A 13548-nucleotide genomic window follows, 5' to 3' on the forward strand; every position below is an offset into this window, starting at 1 on the left:
ACTGAATAAGTATCTACATATCGTCACAGATGGCAGCATTGGTATTATAGAATGATTAAATATAAATTAATGTCTTAACGTAATAAGAACTTGTAATCCTAACATTATTGAAGGAATATTAAATACATTAGGTCCTCGTGATAAATCTTTACTAATAAAGTTAATAAAGACTCAATGCATTGTATACATGCTGTTGTGGGTAGTTGCAAAATAAATTGTTGTACCTATCACAAAATATTATAGGTAGATATGGGAAGGTGAGGACCCTTCGTACGCGGGGCACATTCATACAGTCAAAATAAAACTCGAACGATACAACGTACGGTCTTGCTTTCGTATGTGTGCGTGTGTCGAGGTACCAACTTAACGTCAACGTAGTTTCGCGCCATTCGCACTGGTGAGAGTAAAGTGACAAGAACGAACGTGTTTTCGCGCTCGGTAAGTAATTTTTTGATCAATGTTTTTGTTTATTGTTACCATAGATAAAATAAGTTTTCGTGTAGAGTATTCTATCAGTAAGTAGCAAAATATACTTAAGATACGTTTTCAATACTTAATTTATGACTTTTTCCTTTTAATATTTAAAGAGGTTATATTTTGTTGTTATTTAGTTAGTGGGGTACTTTCGGACAGAAGTAGATGGGGCACATTTGAACGCGTACGAATGTGCCCCAACTGATAGGTAGGTAATTGCAAATTTTGGCATTATTTTTGTCGTGTGTTTTGCTATCGTCGGTGTCGGTGTAAGTATATTTTAATACCTATATCTATTTATTTTTTAACAGAAACATGGTGCGGACTTATAAACCAAAAAATACAAGTAGACAAGCTGTGGATGAAGAATCCATGCAGTCAGCAATACAGGATGTTATGCAAGGAGTATTGTCATATAGAAAAGCTGCGGACAAGTACAATTTAAAATTGTCGACATTAGAAAGCCGAGTAAAAAAATACAAGAATAGCAATGATGCTCAAGGGTCAAGAAACCGTACATTTGACTCTAAATATACAAGTTTCCAAGTATTTTCTATGGAAGAAGAAAAACTGCTAAATGATTATATTATCAAATGTTGTAAGATGCATTATGGTCTTACGACGATTCAAGCAAGAAAACTAGCATATGAGTATGCTAAATCTTTGTGTTTGAAATATCCAGCAAAGTGGGAAGAAAATAAGATGGCTGGTAGAGAATGGATGTATGGTTTTCGCAGAAGAAACCCGGAACTCAGTTTACGCAAGCCCGAAAACACAAGCGCTGCCAGATCTTTTGCGTTTAACAAAACTTCGGTTACCGAGTTTTATACCAACTTGAAGACAGTGTTGGAGCGACATCCCTTAACTGCTGACAGAATCTATAATTTTGACGAATCAGGTGTATCTACTGTTCTAGATACTCCCAAAGTCTTGGCTCCAAGATATCAAAAACAAGTCGGACAAATTGTATCAGCTGAAAGAGGCGTGCTCGTTACTTTTGGTGGCATTATATCTGCCAGTGGAAATACCATTCCTCCACTTTTCGTGTTTCCACGCGTTCATTACAAAGATAATTTTCTCGAAGGAGCGCCCGAAGGAAGTCTCGGCGCTGCAAGTAAAAGTGGCTGGATAAATAGCAATATATTCGTCTCTGTTTTAAAACATATCCAGAAGCACACACTCTGCACAAAAGATAACCCCATATTATTGTTGTGTGACAACCACGAAAGCCATGTTTCTCTCGAAGCCATTAACTACGCTAAAGAAAATGGCATAATTTACCTATCTTTTCCACCACATACATCTCATCGCCTACAACCACTTGATGTGGGAGTCTTTAGACCATTTAAATCAAAGTTAAAAATTGCTTTCAATAATTGGCATATAATGAACCCAGGTAAAGCATTGACAATTTACAATATTCCAAAGCTCGTAAAAATTGCATTTTTAGAGTCATTCACAGCAAAAAATATCACAAGCGGGTTTAACAAACCCGGAATATGGCCTCTTAATGAATTAGCCTTTAGTGACGAAGATTTTGCTCCAACTGAGGTGTATACATCCGGTAACTTACAACATATGCCTCCTACTCAAAACGTCGTTGAAAATTTGTCTGCACCTACTCTGCAGCCTATTGTCTCTGATATCTGCCAACCCTCTATTTCTGGAACACAGTATTTCTTGGAGGTTCCGCGAGAATCTACAGAACAAGCTATTAACTCACCATTGATAACAACTTATGATGATGAACTACAAAGGTTTAATAATTTAGATGCTTGTGAACCAGATGCTTTAAACAATTCATCAATCCATCAAATAGTAGCTCCTTTGAATACAGTTTTGACACCAGAGGCAATTCGACCCTATCCGACTGTTGTAAGAAGTAATAAAACAAAAAAAGGACGAGGACCAGGAAAATCACGTATTTATACTGACACACCCGAAAAAAAGCTAATTGAAGAGAAACACAATGAAAAGCAATTGAAGAAGCTAGAACAGGAAAGGAGGGCGAGGGCAAGACAAATGAAACGTAGTTTAGCTGATTTTAATTTAAAAACGAAGAACAAGAAAGCTAAAACCAAAGAAAGTGATGAATCTGATTGTGGTGGATCTGATATAAGCTTTCAAGAGAGTTCAACTTCTATCACAGATGAAGATGAAACCGAGCAGGAAAATTTTGATATGAACAGCAGCCAATTGACAGTTGATGTAATACCAGAAAATATTAAAGACGGTTCGTTTATTTTAGTGAGGTTCCTTAAGAAAAAAAGTATTATTTACTATGTAGGAAAAGTTATCGGTCACTATAGTCAGACTGAATTTAAAGCATCTTATCTAAGAAAGAAGCCAGGCCGTTCGTGGACGTTTGTTTTCCCTAATGTTGAAGATATTCATACTGTTTATATAACTGATGTTGAAATGATTCTTCCTGAACCAAAGCCTCCTACAGTTTGTACTTCTAGAACATCAAAACTTTTCACTTTTTCAGTAAATTTTTCTAATTTTACTGTTCAATAGTTTTTATTATCTTGTACAACAACTTGTAGCAGTGCTAATCCGCACCAAAGATTGAAAAATGTGATTCTAAATTTAAGATAACTAATTTACGTAGAAAATGAAGCAATTTTATGTTTAATGGTTAGAGGGAAGTAATTTAATTTTGGTTAATTTTAAGAAAAGTCATTCAAGTTTTGTTTTACATAAGAAAAGCTATGTAATTTTTGTTGACTATAAGAAAAGCATTTTATTTTTGTTTAATAGAAGTTAAATCTTTATTTTTGTGTTTAATTTCATTGCTAATAAAAGAATTTTGATTTATTTGTGTCGTTTTAATCGCACGTACGGAACTACCCCACAGCGTACGAAGGTACCCCCAACACTGTACATAGGTGCCCCGTTGTTGGGGCAGATTCGTACATATTCCAGATTTAGTTCAAATCATAGTTATGGTTGAAACATCAGATGAAATCATCTGTCATTTTTGTATATGAATATCAGATAGTTAGACTATAAATTTAAGCTGTCAAGCGATTGATTCTTGAAAAAATAAAAATAATAAAAAATAAAATGTGAAAACCGTACGAAGGGTCCCCACCTTCCCCTACCTTATTTAATATATATGTTACGGTAATAGTGAATAATTGAAAATTATTAATAATTATCTACTATTATTAATAATTACCGAAACTCGAGGTAAAAGTGATAAATTAATCACATTTGTTGCTTATTATTAATAATTTTACCCTAGTAGTGATAAATGTGATAAGTGGCCAATATGTTATTTTTATTTCAATTTAAAAGGCAATATATTGTACTTGCACAACAAATATTTGTTGAATTCTATGATAATACTTTTAAAATTTTACTTTGATGCTTTTATAGGTGCTACAGAAGATTTACAGGCAAACCATATATGATTATTGATGATTGCTTTTAGGATTCGTGTTGATTTTCTTAATGATACAATAATTGTTTAATTTTATTTTTGTTAAAATTTCATGTACCACGATAGACTTTTCTGCATAAGTTTGATGGTAGATTAGATTTTACAAGAATTTTACACGCGCAGAACTCGACGCGCCGCACGCACGAGTCTGGTTCTGGTCGGGCGGCGAGCTACCCCTACTCGCCCTAGAAGAGCACTATTTAATATTCTAGTTATATAATATATGTGAATTTGTTGTCCTTTCGGTTAAAACCAAGTACAAGTAACCTTGTTTGTGTGATCTCTGATTAATATAATCGTTAGACGGTATTTAATATTATAAATAAATACCTGCTGGTCAAAAAACATAGGGATTATATTTATTTTATTACTTTCACCAATATGTGTCGTGAATTATTAATAATCACTACTAAAAGTAATAAATTTCGATCGATTAATCACTTTTACCAAAACGTGTGGTTATTATTAATAATTTTGGAAAATTATTAATAATTTTCAATTAATCAGATTTACCGTAACATATATATATATTTGTTAAAAATAATCTAACTTTTTCCCTATAAGTGATTTAATAATAGGGGTTTTGCCAGTCTCAATCTAATATTAGGAAAAATATTATAATACCGTTAGAATTAGAATGGTAATTGCCTCCTGTGTTAGTCCGACCTCTTTTTTATTTTTTCGACACGTTCGGAGGTCGAGCCGGGAAGTACTCGTCCTTTATGGAACATAGCTTTTTAAATGAATGGTATTATTAGGGTACATTTACCGGTTGTTGGGCACTGGTACTGGTATAATTAACGTTGCCAGATTTATTCCTACTCTGTAGTCTGTATTGGGCAGTGTAATTAACACACTTCTGGTAAATACTTATGTACTCAAGTATTTTACAGATGGGTACCCATTAATTAGTCTGACCTTAATTTATGGTTAGGTACATAGGTCTTTCGTGAGTTCAGTATCAGTAGGTAGGAATCTATGTTCATGCTATAGTACCATTTAATTATTTCTTATTTATGGAATAGCAGGCAAACGAGCGATCAGCGCCACCCATGGACATCCGCAACACCAGCGCTGTGAGTGGAGTACCTACGATAAATGATTATGGTTTTTGTATCATGGATGTAAATTACAATGTTAGATAATTTGTTTTAAGTAGATGATTCCTTTCACATTTTTTTATTTGACATCGTAAATGTGGGCCGTCGTATCCGGAGCTACGGACTACCTAGCGGGTTTATCGGCTCGAAGGGCAGGAGTAGGAATGGAGTGGTTTTTAGTCAGTAAGAGTCTGACACTCCCTCTTGCCTCCCACTTGCTCTTCCACCATTTTTTAAATGGTGGAAGAAGTCATTCGATGATTTCCCCCCCTTAAAAAAGGGCAACATGACCTGATTTTCTTGTACAGATGTTTGAAAAAAGCCAGATCGAGTATTCGTTACCAACATGCCCCAGTGAATAATATGAATATTGTAGCTGATACCTAATTAGAGTACATCATAGTTTTGGTATTTTTTGTAATTTTAAATTCCCCGACTCAAGTACTAATGTTGTTATAACGGAATATTTATTTGCCTTCGTGAAATATTTTTCTAATGAGCGTTATTTCCTATTCGTCAATTAATTTAGACCGATAGAAAAGTCATTATAAAACAACTTGTTAGAGATCGTTTCATTCAGTATTTGTTTAGTGTCAAACGACACGCACAATTATTTTTTTAAATATTGTTATTTACTTTTGTACAAAAATAAAAGATAATATAATCAGTGAATATTTATAATAATTTATTAGCCATGATTTTTAATACAGCGAATGTGCGTCGATTTTTAATATTGAGTGAGTAAGCATTGCGTTGCTTATTTTATTTATTTTTCAATTGGATTATTTTATTCTTGGTGAATTTAATATTGGTGTGAATTTAATTCTTTATACATTTTTAGTGTTTATAGAGCTAAAATTACTCGAAGCGCAAGTTTCTACGGCAAATAATAATGAAGGCAACTTGCCAACTTCGGTAGAACCGAGGTTTTTAGATCTCGGCGCCCTGGGATTCCCAAACTTTGGTTCGGGAAGATTCGGAAATCCGACAAGTAATTATCCCACGAATTCCTTTTTCCCTAACGGAAATCAGGTAAAGTTTATTTATTAAAGTATTTAATTAATTGCGTTAGTGTTATCTGCCTGGATTTTAATGCACATTTCTGTCTATTTTTATTGTATAGGGTTTTAGAAATAATTATCATATCATGGTTTTTATGAAAGTATACCTTGATGTATACTTATTACAAAAATGTCTTGACATATCTATTTATCAACTGTGTACTGATAATGGTATCTATTTTCAGAATAATATGCAACGGCCGCAACAGAGTTTAAGTTACCCCAATCAAGGGAACTTCCAAAATAGACCAGGTCAAGGTTATGGGCAACAATATCCTAATCAGCAAGGCTATCCAAATCAGCAAGGTTACCCAAATCAGCCAGCCTATCCTAATCAGCTAGGGTACCCCAATCAACAGGGCTTTCCAAATCAACAAGGTTATCCAAATCAGCCAGACTACCCTGACCAGCTAGGGTACCCAAATCAGCCAGGGTACCCGAGTCAGTCAGATTATCCTAATCAACAAGGTTACCCGAATCAACAAGGTTATCCGAATCAACAAGGTTATCCAAATCAACAAGTTTATCCTAATCAACAAGACTACCCATATTTTGGCGACAGTATGAACCCAAATCCAAATTATCAAAGTCCCGAATATCCTAGTGAAGACTTTCAGAACAGACCAATTGATGGAGGCTATCCAAACCAGGGCAGATTGCCCTACCAAGGAGGAAACGAATACCCCAATTATCAAAGACCAGAATACTTTAACAGACCAGGCGAAGGACCAGCCATGTATCCAGAAAACGTGAACGGGCCTTATCAAAATCCTGGCGGGCCAGTAAATCAAGGAGGATATTTCAATCAACCCGGGCAGGGCTATCCTGCCAATTCATTCGGGTACCCACCAAGCAATCAATACCCCTCCCCAGGTTATGGTCCAGGTCAAAGTAACCCCAACTATCGGCCGGATGAAGTCGGCAATCCAGACGTAAATACAAATTTTCCAGACGCTTTGGATCAATTCCAGCCATATAACCCACAGAATCCAAATTTCGTGCAGCCTGGTGCATTTCAAAATAATAATCCCGGTACTGACATGCAAGTTCCGAATCAAATGGGTGTAAGTGGCAATCCGTCAATGAATCAGTATCCAAATTCAGTTACACCGCTTCCAGGAGGACCAGAAAATGCCCCTCCACTAGTAAATGAACCACCACCATCGTATAACCAAGGAAGTGTTCCCAATGATAACGAGGCGGCAGGCATTCTAGGAAAACCAGTCACTATACCACCAGAACTGCTGACAACAACACCTGATGAAACAGTGCCCGATAACAGGTATGAATGTAAATCGATTTAGACATTATTTCGTAATTATTAATGACTTTGGCCCGTTCAACTGTTCAATTAACATTGGCAACTTAGTAATGTTTAGAAATGCTGTTATTACCTACCTAATTAATACTACACTAATTACTATCATTTTTATCTCTGATTTTCAGTACAGAAGACGCAACTAAAAAAAAATGTGTCCAGGACTGTCCATCCACGTCAGAATATAATCCTATGTGTGGTACAGATAACGTGACGTACATAAATCCTGGCAAATTTCTTTGTGCCCAAAATTGTGGCGTAGGTAAGAGCGCTTACGAAAATTATAATATCTCGTAAATTATGATAATAATATTCATTATTTACCTACCTTTTGTGAATGTTATTCTAAATAAATCTCGGCAAAATAATGAATTTTTATGTGAATGATTTGCGATGTACATTTTGTTTTTTTTTTCAGCTGTGCAACTCCTTCAGCGGGGCAGATGTGATGGTGACATAACTATGTGAGAAGTTGTTTGGAGCAGGACGTCTATTAACAATAGAAAACTGAATTAAATGTTGCATTTCTTGAAAATAATGGCATTAGGTACTTAACACTTTGTGTGATATAAAAACTGGATCATCAAAGTTTTTAGAGCTGTATTCAGATCTCGGTCACGTAATAAATAGTTTTTCCACTTGTTCCATTTTTACTTCAGCGAAGTTTCCCCGCAAACAACGTTACTATCATTATTATATGTAATATTTCATGTGAATTCTGGGTCAAACTTGACGAGAGACGATAACATCTGACTGGATAAAAATCATAAATTCACTCATTCGTTATTTTACTGACAGTCAAGCTGTTTAGGTAGAAGTTTGACCTGATCTAGGTATGTATTATTAGAATATAGCTGGCTACTACTTACTAAATACTAAATGGAAATGTAAACACCATACGTACTGCACATCATGAGATGTGGTGATAGAGAACAGGTAAAGTGGGTTTTGAGTACCGGCAAAGTTTTTTACTGCTCGCGAATGATCTAAAAATAAGTTTTCTTGGGTTTGTGTAGTCAACAAAGGCATAATATTATGTAATATTTAGGGTAGTAATTGGTAAACGTCGCAAACTTACTTAGCTTGTCACGCAACATGTATGATTTAATAGAAAATACAACTCCCTAATACAGCAAAACACTATAATTTGTAGGAAAATCGATAGAAAACAACGTTCACAAATTGTCTAAACGATGTTATTATAAGAACATGTTACAAAAGACTTTCCTATTTCTATTGAAACAGTACCCTCGTGGAATAGATTGGGCTGAATATGGTTTATACAGAGGTCGTTCATATCACGAACCTATGATTGCAAAGCGGAGTTATCGGTTTTACCGTAATGAAATCCGTCTGCTTCTGTGAATTTCTGCGGCCATTTTGTACGAATGTCGATTGATATATTTGAGATTATTTGTGACAAGATTTCTTTTATTATAAGACACTTTATCAACAGATGTCCTGAAAGCGTAGCTTTTGGTGATAGTTGTAAAATTTCTTACATTCGTGATTCGTTAAAATAATCTTAATGAGAAATTAAAGAAAATCTTTTAACTTTTAAATATTAATACTATATCTTTTAAATAACTGACAACGTTGGTTAGTAAATCAAGAGTCGATAAATATAACATTACGATTTCCAAACTGAAGGTATAGGTACATAATTTTATGTGTAGTAAGAATGTAAGTACTGCAGATATGCAATAATAAAAAAGTAGCTACTGAAGCTTTAACCAACTCAAGATCTTATACTTAATCTAAATAAAAAAGGTTCCATCTCTTTTGTTTCATTCGACTGTTCCAAAATAGGAAGTCTTACGAGAAAGTATTTTATCTTGTTTTTGTTTTTATAGTAACCGAGCAAATCGAAATATTTTGATATAGTTTATCGTACAATTCGGTGGTATTTCGGAGTTCCGATGGCCATCGAACCTTTGAGAAAGTAAAACAACAGGGTTGCAAAGCCACAAAGCTTACAATACCTAGCCGACAGTTGGGGGCACGTTCCCAAACGTCGTCGATTGTCGAATATCCGTTCACTTGTAGTAAATCGGAACGGTCGTTAGGCTTATCGGTTACATGTGACTCGTTTACCACGGTGACGTCACGAACTCGTCACAACCCAACTTTGACTATAATAATATGTTACCGGTAAACTATGGCAACTTTACCAGACCCTTGGCAACTTTACCATACTATAGGTATTCGGTATAAACTCATTTATCTAAAAATCTACCCACTAGAATTCTGTTTTGTATTAGTAGTATTTTTTAGACTTTAAAAGGAAATATTTACTATATTTTGCGTAGACGTAAGACTGCTATTATGCCAGTAATGGCCGTTACAGTGTAGTGCGTGAAAATGTGCTAAAAGTTAGTAGTTCCTAAATTGTGCTCACAGAGCCTAAATTATTTGTCACAGGTAAGTGAAATTTTGATCTTGTATGTATAATATAGTTGGGATTACTGTTGTAATGTCAGCAATTGCTTTTTCTTTTATTTATTGATAAATAGTCGCTTCGGTAATGTTGACACAGGTTAGGTAAAGTTGCCACGGCCTGCTTTGTGGCAACTTTGCCTACAGTTAGGGTTGGCAATAAATGTTTTTTTCCTTGTTTGTGTGTATGTAACCATTTTCGAATACCTAAATTTCCCAGCATAATAGTGAATATCCTGGATGATAAGTTATAATGTATTTAATAATACCTTATGTTTTAGAGCCAAAATGGCTCACATGAAACAAAACCGCAGAAAACTCGGAGCTAGACAATATAAAAAGTATACGAAAGTAATGTTAAAATTAGCTATGGAGATAGTGAAGTCAAAAAATTAAAAAGTCAAAAGATTAAACATTATTTTGTAGCCTTTTTTTACAATTTTAAACATAAATACTTAAAATTTTAGAACTTAATTTAGTTTAAAAGGGAACAATATTTTTGTCAGATATTTATGCTTTTTTTTACTTTAGGTTTAAGGTTTATATATTTTTTTTTAAATATACATGTCATAAAAAAATTTCTCATTTTTTGACAACCCCGAGCGTAACAAATTATTTGTATGTAAATTACGATGAAACCCGTGGCAACTATACCTACTGTCTGTGTAGCCGTTATCTTTATAGATTTCCTCATATTGTTTGCATTATAATACGAAGAGGTCCTAGATGAAGCCCTCTGTACCTCAACAACTCTTTAATATGCAATACACGATGAATACGGCGCGTAGGTAAAGTTGCCAAAAATTTGGTATCTTTACCCATGTAGTTTTTTCTTTACTACGGCTAAAGTAAGCGTTTGTATATAATGACGATTACAGTAAAGTGAGCCAGATAGACTACAATTCTAAATATACAGTTTTGGTTTCTATGCGTCTTATGGTTAAAAATATATTTTGATTTTTGTTCCAAAATATGGTAAAGTTGCCATGTTTTACGGTATCTATTTAATTCAAATGATGTTACGTAACCCGAATTTGTTTTTATTTTCGTCGAATCAGTCAATTTTCGACACGCAACATACGCAGGATTATTTAGTGGTGTATGACCATGAAAATAAGTATGGTGTAACTATCTATTTATATCTAAAGTAGCTAAATGTGGAAATACAGTATTATAATTTGTAATATCCATCCTGATTATAACTATCTAACTACTACTATTACTAGACAAATTGAAGGTCAGAACCAAAGCTACTTTAAAGAATATAAAAGAAAATACGGCTTCAAAAATATTATTGCGTAGTACATGCGATTTTAGCTCCAAAGGACATTTTTACTTTCAATTCTGAGATTTCTTTATCTCTGGACTTTCAATAGCGAATATACTAATACAATATTAGTAAAGGCGAGTTCAATAAATGGAGATACTTGATTCCCTCTGATTATAAAAAGGTGAAGAGCGGTGCTTAGGCTAAGGGGGCAAAAAGGTGGAGAGGCGAACGAAAAGGGTATGCCAAGGAAATTGTGTAAAAGCACCCTTGAGTGAATCCCGTCGTCAGAGTGCGTTTATATTGTCATGTGGCGTGGAGGGGCACCGGTCGTTTATTAGATTACCGGGATATATGGTGCACTCTGACTGCTGCAAGAGACTCGTGCCTAGAATTAGATATTTCCAGCTTCCAGCCTATATGAAGATTGAAGTGGCGCTACTGAGGGCTTTTACGGCGTCACCTCTTCACATAGGATTTGAAGAGGGAAATATACACGGTTTACTTCAGGCTCTCTGAATTATTAAACGTGGCATTAGCGGTGATGTTGCTTAAGTTACTATTTACGATATGGCCACTAGATTTGTCATACTTAGACTATATAATATAGATCGGCTAAAATTTTAGTCCCTTTTCTAAGGTTATTAAAGTACATTCACAAGCATTTGTTATAATGGTTGATCTAATTAATGCAATGATAATAATTATTTTTTAATATCATTTTGGTATTTTATTCATTAACCGTAGTTATTTTACCTATATGTCAGTAGACTTCAAGGCATTCTATAGGGAGCATTATTGAGAAAAGACAGTGATTCTTTTGTTTCTCTCTCACGAGGACGGACGGTGCTGACAGCACGTTCTCTACATCCAACTGTCACCATGTCGTGTTACTTCATTCGATCGACGACTTTTTATTGAAGAATGAACATTGATTATGTAGTCTTCTTTTGCAAAAGCATTTGCAATAAGAAATGTAGGTACCTACTTATATCTCCGGATTTCATTAACTTACCTACGTATATTCCTGAACTTAATCCCTTGGGTAAATTATTAATTTTAAGCATATTGAAACTTAAAAAATATCGATTAACAAGAATAGTTCTACATAAATTAAAGGATATAAATATCTTTGGGCGAAGTCCCCGGGGTGGAACTAATCCTTGACAATCTACTAGCCCCTTGGGACATCGTTTCGTATGCCTATTATTAGTCGGAGATCAGTCGGATAATCTCGATAAAGCAACAGTCCGTTTTAATAGGGGGTCATAGTTTCCCCACAAAGTTACATATTACTTACCTACTAATGGCATAGATACGTTGCTAGTTTATATTATAGTATATAAACTGTTATACATAAACATTTCTTATTATTTCCATTTTATAAACAGTGTGCCAGTACTTAGCATCGACCACAAGTATCTCAAAATTGAATTTGACGAAGACCGCAACAAAATTTCAACGGTTATTATCACTATTGTGGAGCTCTAGATAAGCGCCTTTCGATATTCGTGATCGTTTCGTATTGGTCATCAAAATGTATGGGATCGACATTAGCTTTCGAGATATCACGTGACGAAGTGCGATGAAATTCTAATCAAACCAACTATTTCATTTCATTGGAAATATTTAATAAATGGTTCGATAGAAAAATAATTGTTTGAAAGTGATTGTCGAAATGTCCTAGTTTTAGTCGAAGTTTCCTCAGAACACAATAAAAGTGCCACACCCAGAGCTGTTAATTCTCGTCCTCTAGTACGAACATTGTCAATTTGTTAACGTGAAGCAATAAAAGACTTCCCTTCCCTATATCCCCGAATTAAGTAGCTCAATGTTTGCTAACTAAGTCTCGGTAAACACAATTAAAACGGCATCTCGCGTGTGGACGGATTCTAAGAGACTTAGATATAATTTTCCGTAGTAAATCCGGGATTTAAGAAGCCCTTTCAAATTCCCCCGTCCGCCATAAAGGGAATTTTAACGATAGCAAATTGTCTATTTACCCGACAGAAGGAGGGTTATGTTTTTCGAGTGTATGTATGTATGTATGTATGTATGTATGTATGTATGTATGTATGTATGTATGTATGTATGTATGTATGTATAATTGTTTGGCACGCTCTGCAGCCTAAACGGCTTGATGGATTTTGACTTGAGAGGTGTCGTTAGATTCGTATTTACTGTGAGAGTATAATTTTCGGATTTTTGGCGCCAAATTCGAATATTTCTCACTCTCTAGTAAATCCGGGATTTAAGAAGCCCTTTCAAATTCCCCCGTCCGCCATAAAGGGAATTTTAACGATAGCAAATTGTCTATTTCGACTTGTCTTTTTTCCTACTAAAATTGTAGTCGTACGGTGTATTTTTAACTTGTCGCTTGTGTTGCAGCGGCATTGTCGATTTCCTAGGGGGAAAGTGTCTTCATTTAAGATATTATACAGCACAAT

The 13548-nt window shown here is 34.8% G+C and overlaps 2 protein-coding genes and 1 long non-coding RNA gene across 3 annotated transcripts in view; 2 read left to right on the top strand and 1 right to left on the bottom strand.

Moving 5' to 3' along the window:
• Positions 1-13548, bottom strand: part of LOC126912687 (uncharacterized) — a 346191-nt gene that overhangs the window by 220752 nt on the left and 111891 nt on the right. The gene's annotated exons all lie outside the window — the stretch shown is intronic.
• LOC126912683 (uncharacterized) lies at positions 425-3291 on the top strand. The gene has a single exon (XM_050705968.1). It carries the CDS (start codon positions 790-792, stop codon positions 2989-2991), a length of 2202 nt encoding a protein of 733 aa, XP_050561925.1. The 5' UTR covers positions 425-789; the 3' UTR covers positions 2992-3291.
• On the top strand, positions 5439-8006 carry LOC118281665 (collagen alpha-3(IV) chain). The gene is made up of 5 exons (XM_035602311.2): positions 5439-5756; positions 5861-6051; positions 6266-7362; positions 7527-7660; positions 7817-8006. Exons 1-5 carry the CDS (start codon positions 5714-5716, stop codon positions 7864-7866), a joined length of 1515 nt encoding a protein of 504 aa, XP_035458204.2. The 5' UTR covers positions 5439-5713; the 3' UTR covers positions 7867-8006.

Source organism: Spodoptera frugiperda, chromosome 28 (assembly GCF_023101765.2).
Source record: "Spodoptera frugiperda isolate SF20-4 chromosome 28, AGI-APGP_CSIRO_Sfru_2.0, whole genome shotgun sequence".
Lineage (NCBI taxonomy): Eukaryota > Metazoa > Arthropoda > Insecta > Lepidoptera > Noctuidae > Spodoptera > Spodoptera frugiperda.